Below are 19,231 nucleotides of genomic sequence, written 5' to 3' on the forward strand. Positions count from 1 at the left end.
AAGGGGCTCATCCTTCCCCCCCATAAGGCGTGGAGCCGCGGTGAGGGGCGGCCGATCCCAAAGGAAGCACTGTCCAAGCGGCCCCACTCTCCCCTCACTTCCCTCCGCCGCCTCAGGCACCGCCCACCGCCCCGCCCACCCGCCGCTGCGGCCTCTCTGATTGGCCAGCGGGGGGAATCTCAGCGGGCCACTCTTCACCACATAAGGAGCGGCGGGGCCGGCGCGGGGCTCACTGCCCGCCCCCAGCCAGCAAGACGAACTGAACCGAAGCAGGCAGACACTGCCATTGTGATACGAGACGTGGGCCGCGCCCCCAGCCCGGGCGCAGCGCGGCTCGGCGGGGACGCCTCGTCCTCTTCAGCGCCGGGACAGCGGCGGCCGCGGCTCCGGTCCCCGCCAGGCCATGGCCGAGCTCAAGTCGTTGGGCGGCGAAGCGTACCTGGCGCTGCCCCCGGGGTACGGCCCGTCCGCCTTCGCCTATGGGGCTGTGCGCGGCGGTACGGAGGGCCCGCGGGGAGCCTACCCGGGGGGCGGCGGGGCGGACTTCCATCCCGGAGCGCTGGGCAAGTCGGCGGAGAGCAGCGGCGAGCAGAGCGGCGATGAGGAGGACGGCTTCGAGGCCGGGGTGAAGGGCGGCGCTGGCTTCGAGCGAGAGGGCAAGCTGAAAGGGGGAGCCCTGGGTAAGAAGCCGAAAGAGCAGCGCTCGCTGCGCCTCAGCATCAACGCGCGGGAGCGGCGGAGGATGCACGATCTGAACGACGCGCTGGATGGGCTGCGCTCCGTCATCCCTTATGCCCACAGCCCCTCGGTGCGGAAACTCTCCAAAATCGCCACCCTGCTCCTGGCCAAGAACTACATCCTCATGCAGGCGCAGGCCCTGGAGGAGATGCGGCGGCTGGTGGCCTACCTGAACCAGGGCCAGGCGCTGAGCGCCCCGCTGCCCGCCACCCTCAACCCCTTCGCACAGACGGCCGTGTACCCCTTCGGCGGAGCGGCCTTGCCCGGTTGCCCCGAGAAATGCACTGCCTTCACAGGAGCCGCCTCCCTCTGCAAACACTGTAACGACAAGCCTTGACTGCTGCCTTCTGCGGGCTTTCGGGGGTTATTTTATTTATCTTTTGCTTTTTTTCTGTGCACTTTTCTTTCCATCACCATCAGCCCCGGCTTCCCACCATCAGTTAAGTCTGGGTTTTCTTTCTGTTTGCTTCTCTTAAAACACCCCTGTCCCCACACCCCATCTGGAGTGTTTGGCAGTTAATGTGGACCCCAAAAGCACCCGCTTACAACTTTTATTTCCCCCTCCACACATGCAACTCCATCTATAGAGTTATTTCCTTCCCAGCCTGTTAGTGGACTGTGAGCGTGATGTTGCTTTTCTGCTTGCTCTGATCTGCAAAGTTTTTGAGCAGTTTTTAAACTAAACTATAGGAAAACAGGGAGAGAGATTGATCTGGAAATGGAAACCTCAGCGAGTTCTCTTTGGCCTGATCAACCTGTGTTTAAAAAATAGCTTAAAAGGAGGGAGGGAAGCAAAATCCAGCTGCAAAACTATGCAATGGTTCAGAATCATGAGGGTGGGGGGATGTAGCCAGCTCGGCTTGGACTGCACCCGCAAATCCAAATGGAAATGTCATTTGGTAAGCTTTTGGGGGGGGGGGGGGGGGAAGTTTGGTGCTCTTGATAAAACTGTAGATGCTTCAAAATAAGATGCTTTCTTCTTCTTCTTTTTTTTCTCTTAAAAAGAAAAAAATAGCCTGTTTTTTGAACTGAGAGGAACCTGTGATTGTATCTACTGCTTGCTCTTTGCCTGTTTCTCATCTTGGTGAAGTATTCCAGATGATTTTCCAAAGTCATTGCTCATCATGATAAACAAAAGCAAAAGGTCACTTAACGTATTTATATGTATTTATAATAAATAAAAGACATGAATAACCACTTTCTCTGTCCTACATGTCTCTAAAGCCAGCTGGCAGTCAAAGCAAAACTGCTGCTGAAGGAAGGTAAAGCGGAGACAGTCCTTTGCAGAGGAGCAGCGTGGTGAAGTTAGGTGAATGATGGGAGTACTTGGAAAAGCTCCTCATCAGCAAGGATTTGTTTTTTCTCCAGTTTCGCATGAATCGTGAGCACACAAATGTTGTTTATGCCTGACACTTAGAGTTCAGTAGAAAGAGACGCGTTCAGCTTGTGTATTTTGATGCCTGTGGGAGAAGCTGTGCCCTGAAAGTGGTGTTTGAAAGGGGGTATTATAGCATCAAGCTTAGCTCTGTGGACACCCATGTATGTCGTGGCGAGGGAGGAAATTGCTTAAAGACTCTACTTATCCCTTTGGCTTGGTTTTCTGTTATACATACAGCCTGACCCTAGACTTGCGTGTGGGGTTTGGGCCACTTAGTATCATGACTAAACTAATGATGTCTCGCCAAGTATTGACTGTGTTAGTACAGGTTACACAGTGAATCCCTCGCTGGCGAAGTTACGGATGTTGCTTGTGCTGGTTTAATTTGATTTTCTGGTTTATGATGTCTAACGCTTTGGTGCCTTGTATGCTTCACTAATCACTATATAATAATAGTAATAATTAAGGTGCATCCAGTGATTCCTGTTCAGATTGGAATACCCACCCAATGTCAGAGCAACCGCATAAACTGGTACAGTCGCAGCCTGAGGGGCTGGAGCTGTCCATGGCCATTTGTGTTAGGAGTGGGGTGTAACTATTTAGGGTTATTAAACCAATTTCCATGCCTGTCGCTAGTGTTATGCTAATGTGAAGAGGACTGCCGTCCCTCTAAAGCTGCTTGTCCATGGCACTTAATTTTAATTAATACATTTCCAAAAGACTTGTTTTATTTGGAAAACCAAGTGCGTGATTAAACCTCGTTCGTAAAGACGGATGCTTAAAGCTGGATCCTGCATGTTTCCGATTTTATATCTTAATTTCATTTTTTACAGCATAGTTTTACAAACAGTTTCTTTGTAGCACTTTTCATTTATTCCATAAAAGCAAATCTCGAAAATACTCTTTCAAAGGCATCTGATGAAACAGAAGCTGACCAAAACCACTGCTGAAGCAGAAATGGCTGGAAAGTGCAAATCAGCAAAGGTCATTTGCTGACTGAGCTGTTGCTAGATAATATTTGGGAGGGGAAAAAAGGTCAATTTAGCAGAGAATCATGAGGTTTAGGGAAATATTTATTACTTCTGATTCAAATTATAGAAGATAGAGCACTTGGGAAGAGTTAAGTGAAGATTAGTTTAATTGTTCATTTTTCACCAAAACTGAAATACTTGGTGAATAAAGTATTTAACAGCTTAATATTAAATATGAGTTGAGTTTGGGTAAAGACTTGCACTGGTAATAATGGAATTTAGGATTGCTTCTTTCTCAAATTAATATGGCAACAAATGTGGCTTGCTTATTTTAGAGCCTAAAAAAAGTCTTCACAGCCTTAGAGACAAGCTATTTTTGGAACAATGGTTTTTAGTATCATGAGGGTTTAATTTTTTCCCCTATAATTTACATGAGTAAAAAGCTTCCTCATATTACTGTATCTACCTAGAATCCTAAAAATACACCGTTGGAGAGTCCTTGGAGTATGAGAGAGCCCACTTTGAATTAAACAGTCTCGGGAGGCTGAACATGGAATTTCAAATGTAGGAGATGAAACCTGCATTGAAGAGAACTTTGGTAGGAAAAATAGCAAGCTTGAGTGTCTAGATACTGTGAAAAGGCTAGGTGTTAAAAAAGAAATGTAGAACATAGCAAAGCAATGCTGGAGGAACTTGTAAGTCATGGTTAAAGTCGACCTTGTTGTACAGGGGAGTTAATTCAACAGTAAAAAATCCAATCGTAACTTTTGCTGCGATTAACATGTTCATATCAAACTAAAACTTGCCTGACTTCTCAGTTAATCTGAAAGTTTGGGGCTGTGAGTTGCTTCTTCCCACCACAGACTTGTAGGATTTTAACTCTTCTCACTCAGTTGAATCCCATGCTGAGCCCGTAGCATTTCCCGTTGACAGGAAGGATCTGTGTCGCTCTGATTTACACTTTGTGCTGAGCTACTGCTAAAACCACTGCCAAGGGAATGGATGCCTAATACTGGTGGAAAGATGACTTTGTTGGGAGGGGATGAACCAGCATCTGATCATTGTGTTTATGTGTGCAGCGTGGTTTTTAACCTTGCAGATGTGCATGGTTATCCTGAGGATGAGATCCTGTAACTTGTTATTTGCTTTTCCCCTTCTCTGGCATATGAAAAACAACTTACTTTGTGTACCGTGTAAGGTTTTAAGTGTCTGCTTCCAGCTGATGTTTCAGAGAATACAAAGGGAAGACTTCAAAATGCTGAAGGTCTTTTTATTTCTGCTTAAGTGTTCTTGTTATGGTGCCTCCTTTTTTCTTTTTCCAAGAAGGATTTATGGTATATGCTCAGATGGAACGGAAATACAGATCATGTGTTCTAATGTATTCTTTATCCTTGCATGTTCATACTCTGAAGAAAACTTAATGCCAACTTTAATTAAAGATAATATATTGTTTTCTAACTTAGTTTTTCTTTGAACTGCAAGAATGATCAGCATGAGGTGTTATAAGGAGGAGATGCAAAGAGAAAATGATCCACTGTATATTAGTAATTTTTAAGCTGCATAGTTCTACTCACTAACAAAAAGTAAGGTTTTCCTAACCAGTATATATAACCTTACTAATAGGGAGCTGGAAACTGTTGTCAGTTTGCACTGCATCAGTCAAGATTCAACATGAGCAGCTTTGAGCTTGCAAGTAAAATCTTGTTTAACCAAGTAGAGGGAAGCAACAGGTTTGAAGATGGAGGGCCAGGAAGGTGACTGTCTACTTCAGACACCAGCAAAACCTTAAATCAGTTGGAGCCATTTGATTTTCCTTGTTCTTTAACCGATACAGCTGGTATTTCGACGTGCTGCCGCTGTATCTGACTATTGCTGCATGCTGAGCTTGTTTCTAAGCCTTTAGAAACTGGTCAGTGTTCTCAGATAATTTTTTGAAGTCGTTCTTTACATAGATATACCCATAATTTCCATTTTAAAATTGTAGTTGGCATTTTATAAGGGTAAAATGTATGTAGGATCTGATCCTGCGGCTGGGTTACTAATTGGCAGCATTTCTGGCGCTATTAGTGACAGCAAAATGGGGCCTGATGCTGCAGGGCACAGCAGTGGTTTCTGAAACCAACATAATGCTGCCTTTAAGAGGCTCCAGAGGACCAGAAAAATCTGTACAAGCTTTATCCCTTTACTGTATTAGCCTTGTAGCATAACTGTCAGCATAGGGCATGATGGATAAAGACCTCACTTAAAAGCTCTCGAGGTTCTTGAGACCAAACCTGCTTGTTGCCAGCTCAGCAGCGAGGGAGCCCTTCTCTGTGTCCCACAAGGCTGTGTTCTCACCAGTGGCAGGTTTCTAGTTGTTTTCCACAGTTTGGATTATTTAGCTTACTATTTAGGAGAACAAAACCAAGCATTTGACATTGCACACATCCCCTCCTGTTCCTATAGCATGTGTTCAAAAAAGTGTATTTCCTTAAAACTACAGTTTGGACTTTGCAGTGTTACTGACATTTATTTATAGCTATGCTTGTTGTCTGCCGTGTGAATTATCGGCAGAGAAATCACTGCTCTGCTCTCAAACAGGTGAAACCACATTTAAAGAATACTAGAATATAGCAACCACTATTTTTAATTGTCAAAACTGCTTTTATTTTGTTATCTGGCATTTGATAGAATTCTGATTAGTGTTGCAGAGTAGAAAAGTTGGGGGGTTTGTTTTCGCTAATCCTGATTAAGGCTAGAAAACACTCTTGATTACAGCAATTTTAATAATGTAAATTTGTGATTTGTTCTTTAGTCTTTAATCCCCTTTGGCATCCCGTTCAAAGGGAGATGAAAAATCCAGGGATTTATAACATTGAAATCAGTCATTCCCTGAATGCTTCTCAGGCAGTTTTCCTTCTACCTGAAATAAAAAATACCTAATGGATAACGAAATATTTTGCTATGAAATTACAAATGTTTGCATGAGGTTTTTCTTTAGAAAACAGCTTAATGTCAAGCATCTTCTCTTTATAATAAAGTGTATGTGTGTAAGAAAAGAGAAGCAATTATCAAAACAAAGACTGTATTCAAAATCTTTGGCATTTATTCAGATGCTTTGAAGTAGGATTTTCACTATGAAATTATATCATCTTTTCCTAGTCAAAATTCACTTTAATTCTTTTACCCATTACCTCAAATTGTTACTTCTATTTGTATTTATGTATACATATAGTTTTAAAACAATCCAGTTCATTTTAGTGCTCTTAGCTTCGATTAACAGTGAAATTTCAGTTGATGTTTATTCCTGAAATGATGAACCGTTTTGAGCATAACTCTCAATTTCTTTCAGGCCAAATAAATTAAGATAAAGTATTAGTGCTAAATTAATTTGTAGAGACATTTAGCCAAGTTATTTCAGATATAAAAAAATGTGTGGGTTTATTTTGTTGCTGTACTTAAGTTGGTGAAATTTGCAGAAGATAAATGACAAACGTGATGTCTTACACAACAGAGAAGGAGAACATGATGGTTTTCAAACTCCCTGCCTCAGTGAAACAGTAAAAATACATCATTTCATTATTATTTAACATATGATTTTAATTTTCAAGTCTTTATTTTCATCAGTGATTCATGTTTGTTAAAATCTGTTTTGTTAATGCCATTTATATCTGCTTTATTTCTATTTCCCTGTGCTGACACTAATGTTTTGTGTGTTTATGTACATCGATACGGACTTGTACTAGGAATATAACCCAACCTCCCTCAGCTGCCACTGGGAAAAAAAAAAAGCTCTCTGCTCTTTTGCCTTAAGTATTTCAAAGGGAAAAACATGGCTGAGCAAAGAACCATCACCCCAGTTTTTCCTCCAAGCCCACTTTTGTCTAAAGTAATGAGGCCATAGTCAGTTGGCTCCAAGGAGCGTTGTGATTTAGTGTGACGTACAGTGAATCATTGCAGATCCATTCGGACTGCATTCGTTATTTTAATGAGACGGAGGCAAATCTGGGTTTTTTGGCCGCAAACCTTAAGATGCAAGCATAATGTGAAATGTTTGTTGATTGCCACAAGGCAACTGACATTATAGATTTTTATCGCCATCATTATGGGGTTTAAAACTCACCACTTCCCAAGATATTTAGCCCTTTCCCCCTCCCCTGCAAATGACAGGGCAGTTAGAGTGCTGACATTAAAAAGCAAAAAGCTCATCTATTTATTTCCTGCACTTATTAAAAGCTTGTGTTGCATCTTAGGGTCTTCACTATGGTTGTTTTATTCCCACTTTCCCAGAGGAGCAGGAAAACCCCGACCGCAACGCGGTCACCCAAAAAAGGTCACATTCATTTGGGCGACAGCAGCACTAGGTCCCCACCAGCCTTTGCTTGATGTAGTATGAGAAATGACACTGAGGCGGGCATATCTCTGCACAAACAGTAATCACAGTAATGGTGTTCATAGGAATTTACTAGTGCTCAACTTTTCTGGAGTCTGGAGTAATGTTTCCTCTGCTGTGGTACCAGTAAAGAATTTATTGGGCTTGTGGTTGCCTTCAGGCAAGCGGCAGTCAATTTATAAGAGAAAAGCTTCCAAAATGAGGGTACACTGGTAAATGTGGGTGTATGTGCAGGTGTGTTTGTGTAAAACGCACATCCACGGGCAGGATAGGTTGATGTGTATCTATAATGTCTTCAGGTATATTGCACCTGTGCCTGAAGGAATGTTTCTGTCATTGATTTACCTGATTTGTCTCCATCAGTTGGTGGTGCTTTATGTTTGCATAAAACTTTGTGCTTCATTTAGCGTGAGGTGTCCCTGCCCATGGCAGGGGGGTTGGAACTAGGTTATCTGAAGTTCCTTTCCAACCCTAACTATTCTATTATTTGATGGTAGTACAGACAGTGTCATTGCACAAAGACCTCTGCTCTCCTGGAAAATGGCTTTGACCTGCTCAACCTGACAAACCCATGAATAATACTGTTCATCCTTTTGTTTTACCCCTAAAATACCCAGAAATGATGTTTTGAGACAAGACAGGGTGCTGGTTTCTCATTCTGCCTCTGGCAGCCTTGCAATGAACACAGCAGAGGACCAGGTACTTTTTTGCTTTTCCTACTTTCCAAATGCATACGTCTTGTTTTTATTGATTTGCTAAAAGTAAATGTCATGCCTGGCGCTCCTCACAGAGATGTCATGAAGAAATCCTTATGCCTCCTATTTGAGAACTGAATTACCTTAGTGTGTTTTATCTCCTGGCAGCTTCAGTGTAAAGCAAAGCACGCAGCTGACAGCCATAGTGGACGCGCTCCGTGTTTACAGCAGAACTGGGGCTGTAGGGGGAAAAGATGAGAATCTCTTGCCAAACGTTAAAATGGCTGCTGACTGGGAGGCCTCTGGCTCAGTTCTGCATCCTTTCCAGTGTCCATGACAGTAGATTTTTACTTCTAGCAAGTTTTTCCCCTTTGGATTTTTTCCCCTTTCTTGCCTCAATCTGTTTCTTGGAAGATTTGAGGATGGAAAACACTTTAGTTACAGGAGCTCTATTACTTCTAACAGTCCTTTTTGCAATTGAATGTGGCACTGTATACAGTAATCTTGGTACGAGGAGATTGCACAACATAGGTAAGCTTATTCCTGTGTGACCTGACTCCTCTTCCAGGTGCTTGCTTGTAGCAGCTCTAAAATACCCTTTTTTCTTAGGGTGAGGGGGGGAGGCTATGCAGCAAAGAGCATCTTTTCTCAAGTGTTTCTTTGCAGACATTTGGGGGTCTGTTTTATGTCATCGTGACCAAAATCCCTTTTCAGGCAGGAGATTTTCCTCTCCTTTCTGAGCTCCTGTTTGCACTTGTTAGGACCAGACTGCTTGTTGAAGGTCTAATTCTTGCAAATCATCTCCCCTGTAAATGCTTCTGCCCTCGGTGGGATTCCGATCCAGCCTCAGACAGAATGGTTTCTGTACCAATATGTGAGAAATGAATTTTCGATCACATAGAGCATGCACATCGAGATATTTACTTGGTTTTGGTTTTGGAATTGAACCAAATTTGGAAGCAGCATCTGATCATTTTAATGAAATTCTGCTGCTTTTGACTTCCTCCTCCAGTTGCCTTGCCCTGAGGCACAGGACAGATCAAGGCGTTTGCCCATGGACACACACTGACTTGAGCGAGTGGCTCTCAGTGTTTGAATTCGGATGATCTTAGCTTGCTGCTTTCCTAAGTAAGCTGCACATCACGCTGCCTCCTCAGCAGCATCCACGCTGACATTTCTCTTTCTCTCTCAGCATACTTGGGGTCTCTGGGAAGACTGAGCCTTTATTGTGGCAGTGGTGTCACCCAAGTCACCTCCTGGTTCCTTCTGGAGCAGTGATAGCCAATGGGAAAGGAGGTGTAGCTTCATCTTGGCTATTTTCTAGCAGTCTCCTGCTGCTACAATAGCCTGAGGTGACTTGAACCTACCCTGGGGACCAGCCGGTCCCCAGCTGCTTCCAGAGTGGAGAAGCATAAAGGTGGCTTCAAGCCACCTTTGTTCTCCAATCCTCATCTTGCACTGAGCGCAGACGAGTCATAGGGGAGAATCTGGGCCAGAGCTTATGAAATGCTTTGCTATAGAAACATGCCCTCACTGCAAAATGCAGCTTTCTGGTTCTCTGAGCTCCTGTCTCAACGCCCTTCGCTTCTTGCCTTGCAACAGGGGAAGATGGCTTTCTCTGTGTCACTGTCACCATTTAAGCCATAGGCTCCTAGTTCAGAGAGCATCCTGCACAAACCCAGTGACCCCAGGAAGCAAGACTGATACATGGTGGGAGGAGGAGGAGGTATTATCACTGTCTGCACAACTCATTGTTTTCATTTTTACAAGGAAAATGGGCACTTTTAACAGGGATTCTTTATATTCATACACTCACATCCCTACTTTAGCCAGCCTGTGGTTGTGAACCAGCCCCAGTTTGTTCTCACCCATCTTGAGGTGATTATACTTACACACCTGTAATTCCCAGTTAAACACCCAACTTTTGGTTTTCATACCATGGAGTTAATCCATTTCCAACACTAATGTTGCCCAGTATTACTCTCCTGACATCAGGGACCCTTCTCATTTTCAAATGAGACAAGTGCCAGCCTCATGAAATTCACTTTTTGTGATGAGCATTATTTGGGCAGTCAACTCCTGGCACTTCATTTCTATTCTCTGGCCCCTCCCATAAATTCCTGTGTAATGCCCAACATTGCTGACAACACACACGCATTTCTGCTGGCTGAAACACTATCAGTGGCTGGTTTTAGTTGTCCAACATGAAATAACTGTTTTCACCTACCCAATGGTATTGAAGACTCTGCTAAGCAATGACATGAGGAGTGATGTGGGCAAAAGGAGACAACCCAGGTGACCAGGTAAGGCACAGAAGATACTTCATTCAACCCCGACAAAAAGGTGCATGTCTGCTCTTTTGCTGAACATCACAGGTATGTTCCACAGAGCGTAACTCTCACCAGGTCCTGCAACTGGAGCAACGCTCATCTTTTGCACTTTACTACCATCTAAAAGCTCCTCCAAGGGGCTGCACGTTTAGGTTTGGCCAGCAGAAGGTGGCACAGCCTCAGTGATGTGAGGGGCATCTGGCTCAAACCAGAATGCCCCATAACCACTACGATCATGACAAAGGCTGATTTTTCTTGTCACAAATCTTCTGATGACTCTGGAAAGATTTTCACCCTGTTTGTTACTGGCCTACGTTTCAGTCACTACATTATCTGAGCTGCCAGCCTGAAACACTCTATTTGAGTTAGACCAAAAGTTTATTCTGATCTCGATGTCAATTCAGATGTGGTTTTACCCTGAATTTCATTTAGTTCAGGTGTTAAAATCAGAGACTGGTACACCCCAAATAGAAGGCACAGGATAGTGGAGTTTAACCCAAATATGATTAATATTGAGATAGAAGCATGTATAGCTTGGGATAGACTGAAGACCCTCAGTTCACATAAACTTGGCCATCACAGCTCAGTGATGTCACTCTCTAGTATCTCTCTAGATGGCCACAGACAGAGCAAAGTCTCTTCATTCATTCAAGAGTTGAGAAGTGGAAATTACATCTTTCCTCTTCATTTTCTCTGGGAAAATCTTCTGACTAATTTATGGAGTAGTTAATCTGGTTTGCACGTGTGCGAGTGAATGAGCATGGCGTGTGTCTTTGCGTGCAGGAGCAAGAATTATTTCCTGATGGCAAGATAATGGAAACATATTGGGGGTGAGAGAAGGGCTTCATTAGAAAAGCACAGCTTCACGAGGATGGTTCTTGCATATGAATCATGACTCATCTGCTCCAGCCTGAAAAACTCACTGGGAGTCAGATTATTGTGCTTAACAGCTAAAAGTCAGGCAACTAATTAAGCCTGCTCTGTCTCCATCCTGAAGAATAATAGATAACGGTTTCCCAAGGGTAATTCATGTCACTGTAGAATAGGTGGACAAGTTGCCTTGTGGGGATGCTTATCTCTTGACATCGACTGCAGAAGCTGCACAGGTAGCTTAAACTAGATGCCTGGTTTTCAGACACATAGACACCGTGAGAGCAGCCCCCATCTTACTGCCTCGTGCTAGAATTAGGACTTGAAACAAGAGCTTAAAGGGTTGCAGATTCCTGGCAGTCAGAATAACCTGGCCCCAGTAAGAAGCAGCCCATCAGCAGTCAGAATAACCCAAGGCAATGTGAAATTAAAAGCAGGTTTAATTAAAGCTGCTGAGGGAAAGTGTTTATGTCTGTGGGAAGCAAGTGTGGTCACTAAATAATATGGCATAATAACAATGAAAGAGATAAATGAATAGGGGTAAATGGAGTAAATCATACTGGCAAACCTCAGAGTCAGGATCTTAAAGTTGAAGGTTGCAGACAGTGCAGGACATGCAATGTTAATCCTACTGAACTTTAGGATCATAGGATTGTTGAGGATGAAAAACACCTTTAAGACCGAGTCCAACCATCAACCCAGCACTGCCAAGTCCACCAATAACCCATGTCCCTAAGTGCCACATCTACATGTGTCTTAAATACCTCCAGGGATGGAGGCTCCACCACTGCCGTGGGCAGCCTGTCCCAGTGCTGGACAACCCTTTTGGGGGAAGAGATTTTTCCTAATATCCAATCTAAACCTCCCCTCATGCAACTTGAGGCCATTTTCTTTCTCCCTATTGCTTGTTTCTTGGGAGAAGAGACTGACACCCAGACAAACTGAATTTATCACACAATGTATTTGAGTGGATGAGGTCAAATTTGTACCTCTTTGTTGCCCAGCAACTGTAGCTGAGCATGGTGATGTTATTTGCTATAAGAAGGTGTTACACAGACACACGTTCAAAAACAAGCCATCATGAACCTAGAGAAAAGTCCCTGATCCTATAGTTATGAACTGGAAGAAAGCTCTTCACATGCAAGGTGGCATTTTGCACCTGAGAACACAGCAAATACTAATGCATTTCTGAAATGCATAGTACAGCACTGCATTATATGCTTACATCTGACTAATGTAATGTGAAAGTGGCCTAATGCAGTATGTTATTTGTCCTGATATAGTCTGGAGCTTCCCTGAACAAATACTGAGGAAGCTGTGAAGCTGTCATGCTTTATAGAGTCTACTCAAAGGCTGGAGATTGAGTAGCTATGATTCTAGAATGCAATTGTGCTTTTAAAGCATCTCATTTCCCAGGGTGGAGCCTTCACAGACACCCAGAAGATTGTTTAGCTGATGTCCATAACTCTTCCCTGGTTTAAGTAGGGCAGCAGAGAGGGCACTGATCCACGACGCACTGTCATTTGCTATCAAGGCTTGACAGCAGCATTCCATATGTCTCTACTGGAAAATAGTCTTAATGTCCCCTCCAACGCAGCAATTTGCCAGCCAAGATATCTGCAAACTCTGGATCCAGTGATGGAGTGAGGGTGCGAAGAGTCATCCCTGTTAACCCGTGACTGCCGCATTTGTCATCCTTACAAGGACGTTAGACACAATGAAATGAGTTCTGGTGGAAGCCTGTGCCTCCCCGAAGTGGGCAAATGGTAGGTTAAGAGAAAGCAAATGAAAGGTAAGATTAATAGCATTTAGCATGGCAGATAGACTAGCAGTTTGCTAATTAAAGATGTTAGAACATAGAAGCAGCCAAGGATCAGTGGCTTTTAATGAGGATGTTGTAGGGTGATTTAGGTCTAATTTTCTGCTTAATAAGGCTGGTTTAAAAAGTAATTTTGTTGGGATGTGACTCTCCTAAACCTGTTCATTATCAGTGATGGGACTTCACTTCAACACTCCAGGAAATGTTGTGTTTAATTAATATTGTGTCGGCAAGTGGATATGCTGACAGATGAGAAAAAAATTGATGAAGAACTTTCAAGGACATTGACTTCATTACACAGCTTCATTATAGCCTGAATAACTGGCTAAATATGTCACTGGAAAGATAACGTGCCACTTTTAACTCTTCTCTTTGTGTTGTTCGTGTAAGTAAGCACGTACGTAAGGAAGTGTATTTTCAAACTAGCCACTATTGGAACAAAATCAGCATCATGGGACCAGTTCTGCAATGTTTTCTCACTGCATTCATTGATCTCTAACTGATGGTGAGCTGTTTAAAGCAAAATACTGTAGGTTACTTACATGCATTCATTAGCCTTTTTACTTGCACAGAGTAAGACTTCAGTAAGTGACAGTCTTCACTATTGGGTAGTTTAATACAGCACCCTGAGAAAAGAGTAGAAACTGATTTAAAGGAGTTTTATTTCTCTGGGCAAAATAACATCCTGATGTATAGTGATGGATTGATCAGTGTCTCTGCAGTTGTTGATGAAGATGTATTTATACCTGTTTGGTCAGTTTGTCAGCAGTCTGTTCAAACCCATGATCATGTACACATGCATACATTCAACTTATACATACGGGGAGCAAAACTAAATGTCCCAAAGGTTCTGAATACTTTGCCTGTATGTGGAAAGGGATCAGTTTTAGCAGTCTGAGTGAATCACAGCAGGGTTACTTCTAGGCAGGAGAGAGTGTCTTACCCTGATATGAGAGCAGAGGGAGAGAGGTCATTACTGGCACTTTCCTTGAGCCAGGAATGTTTTTAGTATCTGCCATGCAATAATTTGGTACCTGGGAAGCATCTCGATCAAATCTTCTTATCTCAGTTCAGAAGAACTACACAGGAAATACAGCAAAGATGATTTGTTTCAGGCTAGGTGATGTGACCCAATGGTGACCTTAAAGACTTGGGGTCAGGATCCTCTGATTCCAAGTATTATCAGACTTTTTGCAGCAAGATAAAAAGGCTTCAAATCTGATCTTTTAAACAAGGATTGGGAGAGGAAAAGAAAAGCACTAAGTACAGGGTCTGGAGCAGTGTTTACCTGGAGGACACAGAAAAGCATCCAAAAGGTGTCTGACAAGCTTTCGAGAGAAAAACAGGTCAAGCAGCAAACCGCTGACTTCTGGGTTTCAGTTGCTCCTTCTTTGAGAAATAAGGCTCTTTAAAGAAGGAAAGGAAGAAAAACAAAGATCAACCTTTGAAGCTAAAAGCAAAAGGCGAAAATAATGTTTTCACTCTTACTCATTAGGGATATTAGCCAAGAGAAGAGGGCCAGACAGGGGAAAGGGAAGAGGCGCTGACTGGAGGCGACAGCTGGAGTTTATGTGATGCGTCAGTTCTCTTTAACACCTCCATTTTGTGCTGCTGTCACCTTCAGATGAGGACTTTTACAGAATGGGATTCACAAAAAGCATTCTCCTGTATCAGCCCTATTACACACCGGAGAGCTTTGTCCCCATAGCACTGTTTGCACTTACCTTCATAGATGCAGAGAGACCCTCACACGAGAGCGTGTCTGTGTCTGTGCAGCCATGGGCATGTGTGTAACTTGGCCCTCACCCAACACCTTTGAACTTTACCCATGTGCCAGCAACCATTAATAATGACTCATTATTTTTTTACCCTTGGTAATAAGGAAAGCAACACTCGGCCCAACTGTTCAATGAAAGAGTAACAGATAGCGTCCTGTCATCACCGCAAAGCTCAATCCGCTCCAGCACCTTATGTCTACAGAAACTCAGTCAGATACCATCCCAGGTTTGGAAAAGAGGAAGGGACTAATGAAAGCTGTCAATCTCCACCCAGGTTGGCTGTGTCGGTACATGTGGAATGACCTCCCTAATGGGTAATTGCAGGATTAGAACCTCGGAGTTTAAGTATCATGCAGGGACATCTGTCAGTGGAACAAGCCATCGCCTGGCAGTGGTACGATGCTCTTAGACACTTAATATGGCTCAGCCCACAGGAGAAAAGGTGCCTGGGAGCTATAACACTGGTTAAGCCTGTGAAACATGCAGATCCCGACAACGTGACTGTAACTGTCCACTTGCAGGCACAGCTTCTGCATGTGAGCGTGGGAGGATGGCGTGCAGAGCCCACGTGTGCTGGGTATGCATCACCCTTCTCATGTGTGCCTTGGGAAAGCAGGGACTTTGCTCCATAAGGGTAGCAAGCGCTACTCATTAAATGTGCCAGTATAGATGCCATCATCTGTGGTGGAATCACACCTACTGTGTGGGACAGCAAAGGCCAAACAAGTCCTAGATGAAAGCTCAAGTCATATCCAACTTGCTTCTAATGGATGCCCACCTTAAACACCACGGCTTCTTCTTTCTTCTGAGACAGGATAGAGTCAGGGTCATGCAACTTTTGTAGCAGAAATGTTCTGAGTTGCTCATCTTTCAGCATTTTGGGTGGCATGACAAGCACAAGCCCATAGGCATAGAGATCACCCAGTCCATTCCTTCATACTAATCGCCATAAATATGCTATTGGCCAATAAGGGATTAAACAGCTTATAAATGAGGCTCAGGACACTTACTGGTTCTGCTGATGGTGTCTTCAGTTATCTCCTGCATCCAGGCACATTGTCTTCATGGTGCCATCTCAGAGGGGAGAGCTGACATGGCCAGGGCCAGCAGGGAGATCAGTGACAGAGCAGGGCATCATCTTCTGACTGCCTGGACCACATAGGTATGAACTGAGTAATGAAGCAGGGCATAAATTTGGAAGCAAAGGGTGGTAGCAACCCACGTGTGTGAGCAGCACACATGTGTCAGCAGCCCATGTGTGTCCGTAACACATACACTTGTTCACAAGAAGAGCCTGTTGCTCCTGTGTGGTTTCAGGACTATTTCAAGTGAGCATTCACCTTCAGGGCTGGAACAGAGTCCCTCAGCACATGCTCTGTAAATATTTAGATGGACTTTTGAAAGCAAATGTCATTAGAAATTGGGCTGTTGTATAATCCAGTGCAATGCACAACTGTGTAATCGTCAGATATCCAAGGATGTAATCTTTTGTAACAAGCCAAAATCGAAAGTGTGCTCTTATTAACATCCCAAGTGTACTAAGCGTTTGGTAAACACTGGAAGATACATTTCTTGCCCCAGAGAGCATACAGTCTGCAATATTAATATTGAGTCTAGATAAGTCAACGTTTGCTTACTAAAATCATGGGCTGAATACTTTATAGCACCCGCACAGCTGCAAGGGTACTGCAAGCGATGTCTCCCTGTGCTGCCACAGAACACAACACGAGTCTGTATGCAAAGCTTCACCTTACTGTGCAGCTTTAAAACTGTGGCAATAATGTCAGTTAACAACGTCTCCTGTCACTAATAGTAAAGGTAAAAGAAATAAGATGTTTTCTGCAGATCCCCAATGGGTTTCTTTCAGGCAAGGACCATGTACACTAATACAAATCATATTTCACGTTACTCACAGGACATAGAGATAATCAGAAAGCTATCTTCATAAACAGAGGGTTATTCATAATCCCTCACATGGCATTTCAATTATCAGTCTGATGACGATGTGACATTATGGATGAGGTTGTGATTAAATTTTCTTGTGTAATGACCCTAAGTAAATCTTTGCAATTTTCATTTTGCAGAGATTTAATATAGATTGGTGGCCTGTTGTTTGGCCCCTCTTTAATCCAGAATCGCTCATTAAATTGGGACCAGTAAACATCTGATGATTGCATTTCATGGGCTGAGCTATGAATTTAACATATTAAATCTACATTCCAGATGGATATAAGCATCTGTTCTCATTATGGTTATTGGTGTTAATCTGAAACCCTGACCTGTTTCTCCTGACATTACTCATATTAAATTCCATCCCAAATTCTAACAAATATTGGCAGGAGGGCAGGAGGTAGCTGGAATGCCTTCACGTGCACATAATCCAATGAAAGATTAAGAACTGAAATTAGGGGACAAATAATACAAGCGTGTTTCTTGTTCTCAGAAAGCGGCTTTCATCGCTGCAGCAGGTAAAACAATTCCTTTTGTGTTCCAGCACTGAAAAAAAGACCCTGGAAAACCCCAGGAGCCAATTCGATTTGACCATGTCCTTGCTAATCACTGGGCTTGAGCTGTATCCTTTGCAGAGCGACACATCCCTAATTTGTAAATCTGATTTGTCACTAAATCTCTGCAGACTTTGACCCAGCATCTTGCAGGCACTTGTCTGGCATTAACCAGGCTCCTCTGCTTCAGAGCCAGTCAGCTGAAAGTCAAATTAATCGGTGACTTCCAAAGGCCATTAGGAAGGTCTCTGTTACAGGGCTGCCCAGAGCTTCTCTGCACTGAATGATTCATGTTTATTGCAGCCGGGGCATTTATTTATTAGATTGCTCAGTGTAATGGGAAATTTAAAACGACACACATTGTATTACAGGGAGGCTTAGCAAAATATTATCTCCCTGTTACTGTAAATCAAACAATTCTCAATGTCAGTTCGGATCACCTTTGCTCAGCAAAAGTTTTTCCAGAGGGTTTGTTTAGTTCCTTAGGGTTTTTTAGCTTTACCTTAAGCAAACATATGCCCTCTTCCCAGCCTGCTGTGTGAGACAGGCTCAGTGCCATGGACTGCGTAGGGATGCTGACTGTAATCCCGGATTTGCTTGGGTCTTCACACCCAGGTTGTGTGTGAAAAGGACGAGACAATGCAGCCCCATGGTAAAAAAAAAAGATGAGCCAAGAGGCTGGATATAGATTTTTGGCTTGAAAAGGAGGAATCCATTCAACATTTTAAATGGATTTAAAGGATCCAGATGCCTCATTAACTGATGCCCCAGGGTATCCTGGCTTATTGCTAGGGAGGAAAAAAGGAGGATCCAGCCTCTGGGGTGGTGGGAGAAGGAAAAGCAGCCCAGAAAATTGTAAATACCGAACAAGCCTGGCTAAGTCTAATAGAGGTGGGCTGCAGCAAAAAACCTGGACTATACCCATCACTGGAGTTTACCCTCCTGTACCACATTCCTCTGGTCAAGGCTCTCCGCATGCAGACTGTGACTAATAGCAGGAAGAAGGGTTAGGGGGAGAGCTTTGTGGCGTTTTTGACACTAAATATTCACCTGCAACATATAAACACTGTCCCTGCAGGACAAAATGCTGGAAAATACACAAAAGCTCTGGTTATTGCTGAAGAAGTGGGATGCAGCGTTTCCTGACGGCTGCACTTGTCTGTAAAACCTCCCTGTGATTTGAACAGGCTGAAAAGTGAAGAAACACAAACATTTTATTTCTAATATGAACAGAAGTTAATGAGTAAAACAAGGGAAATGGAGATTTAAGCATGTAGTAGGTATTAGAGAGAGAAAACTCTGGTGCAGTCTCCCGTAGTCATTTCATAATGGGGGAAAAAATCAGATCTCTTAAATACTGTCTTCAAGACCATAAAAAGAAAGGGACAAAAAGGATTGCAGCATTCAGTGGGTGAAAATACCCACTGAGGTGTGTATCTACCATCACTCATGGTTGTAATAGGGCACAAGTAAAAAGCCAACCCTGTCATTAGTAATTAAGCCTGCATCATTCACGGCAGAGCCGCTGTGTCTATGCAATGAGGCTAATTGTCTCCAACGTCCTGTCTGGCTTAGAAGAGTCCGGTTCAGCGGGTGTACAGCAGCGTTGGCCACGCTTCAGTCAGAGCAGTTTGACTTCAGCCCCTCACCCTGATGCAGGGTTTGGGACTGGTGGGAAGGGTTGTTACTGCTCACCAGCATCTGCAGCTCCTGAGAGCCGCAGACACGGGAAGGATGGAGCACGGTGTTGGGATGACGGCAGCGGGAACACAAGTA

The 19,231-nt window shown here is 43.6% G+C and overlaps 1 protein-coding gene and 1 long non-coding RNA gene across 3 annotated transcripts in view; one reads left to right on the forward strand and one right to left on the reverse strand.

Moving 5' to 3' along the window:
* Positions 1-314: 314 nt before the first annotated feature.
* Positions 315-19,231, forward strand: part of BHLHE23 (basic helix-loop-helix family member e23) — a 191,369-nt gene continuing 172,452 nt past the window's right edge. The window contains exon 1 of one of the 2 annotated variants that reach the window (XR_009726687.1): positions 315-1,495. Coding sequence is in view for 1 of the 2 variants with exons in the window: in XM_061361579.1 (XP_061217563.1) it covers positions 404-1,075 (672 nt within the window). In the remaining variant the exon portion in view is untranslated. Of the gene's footprint in view, positions 1,937-19,231 lie in introns of those variants that run through there. The other variant, XM_061361579.1, reaches the window with a different exon arrangement.
* On the reverse strand, positions 4,942-16,280 carry LOC133216734 (uncharacterized). The gene is made up of 3 exons (XR_009726709.1): positions 15,962-16,280; positions 14,462-14,562; positions 4,942-5,989 (listed from the first exon to the last, which is right to left on the reverse strand). It is a non-coding gene; the product is annotated as an uncharacterized LOC133216734 (long non-coding RNA).

This window comes from Neopsephotus bourkii, unplaced genomic scaffold, assembly GCF_033783945.1.
Source record: "Neopsephotus bourkii isolate Nb327-2 ecotype Australia unplaced genomic scaffold, CSIRO-AGI_Nbou_v1 NB_1060, whole genome shotgun sequence".
Classification (NCBI taxonomy): domain Eukaryota; kingdom Metazoa; phylum Chordata; class Aves; order Psittaciformes; family Psittacidae; genus Neopsephotus; species Neopsephotus bourkii.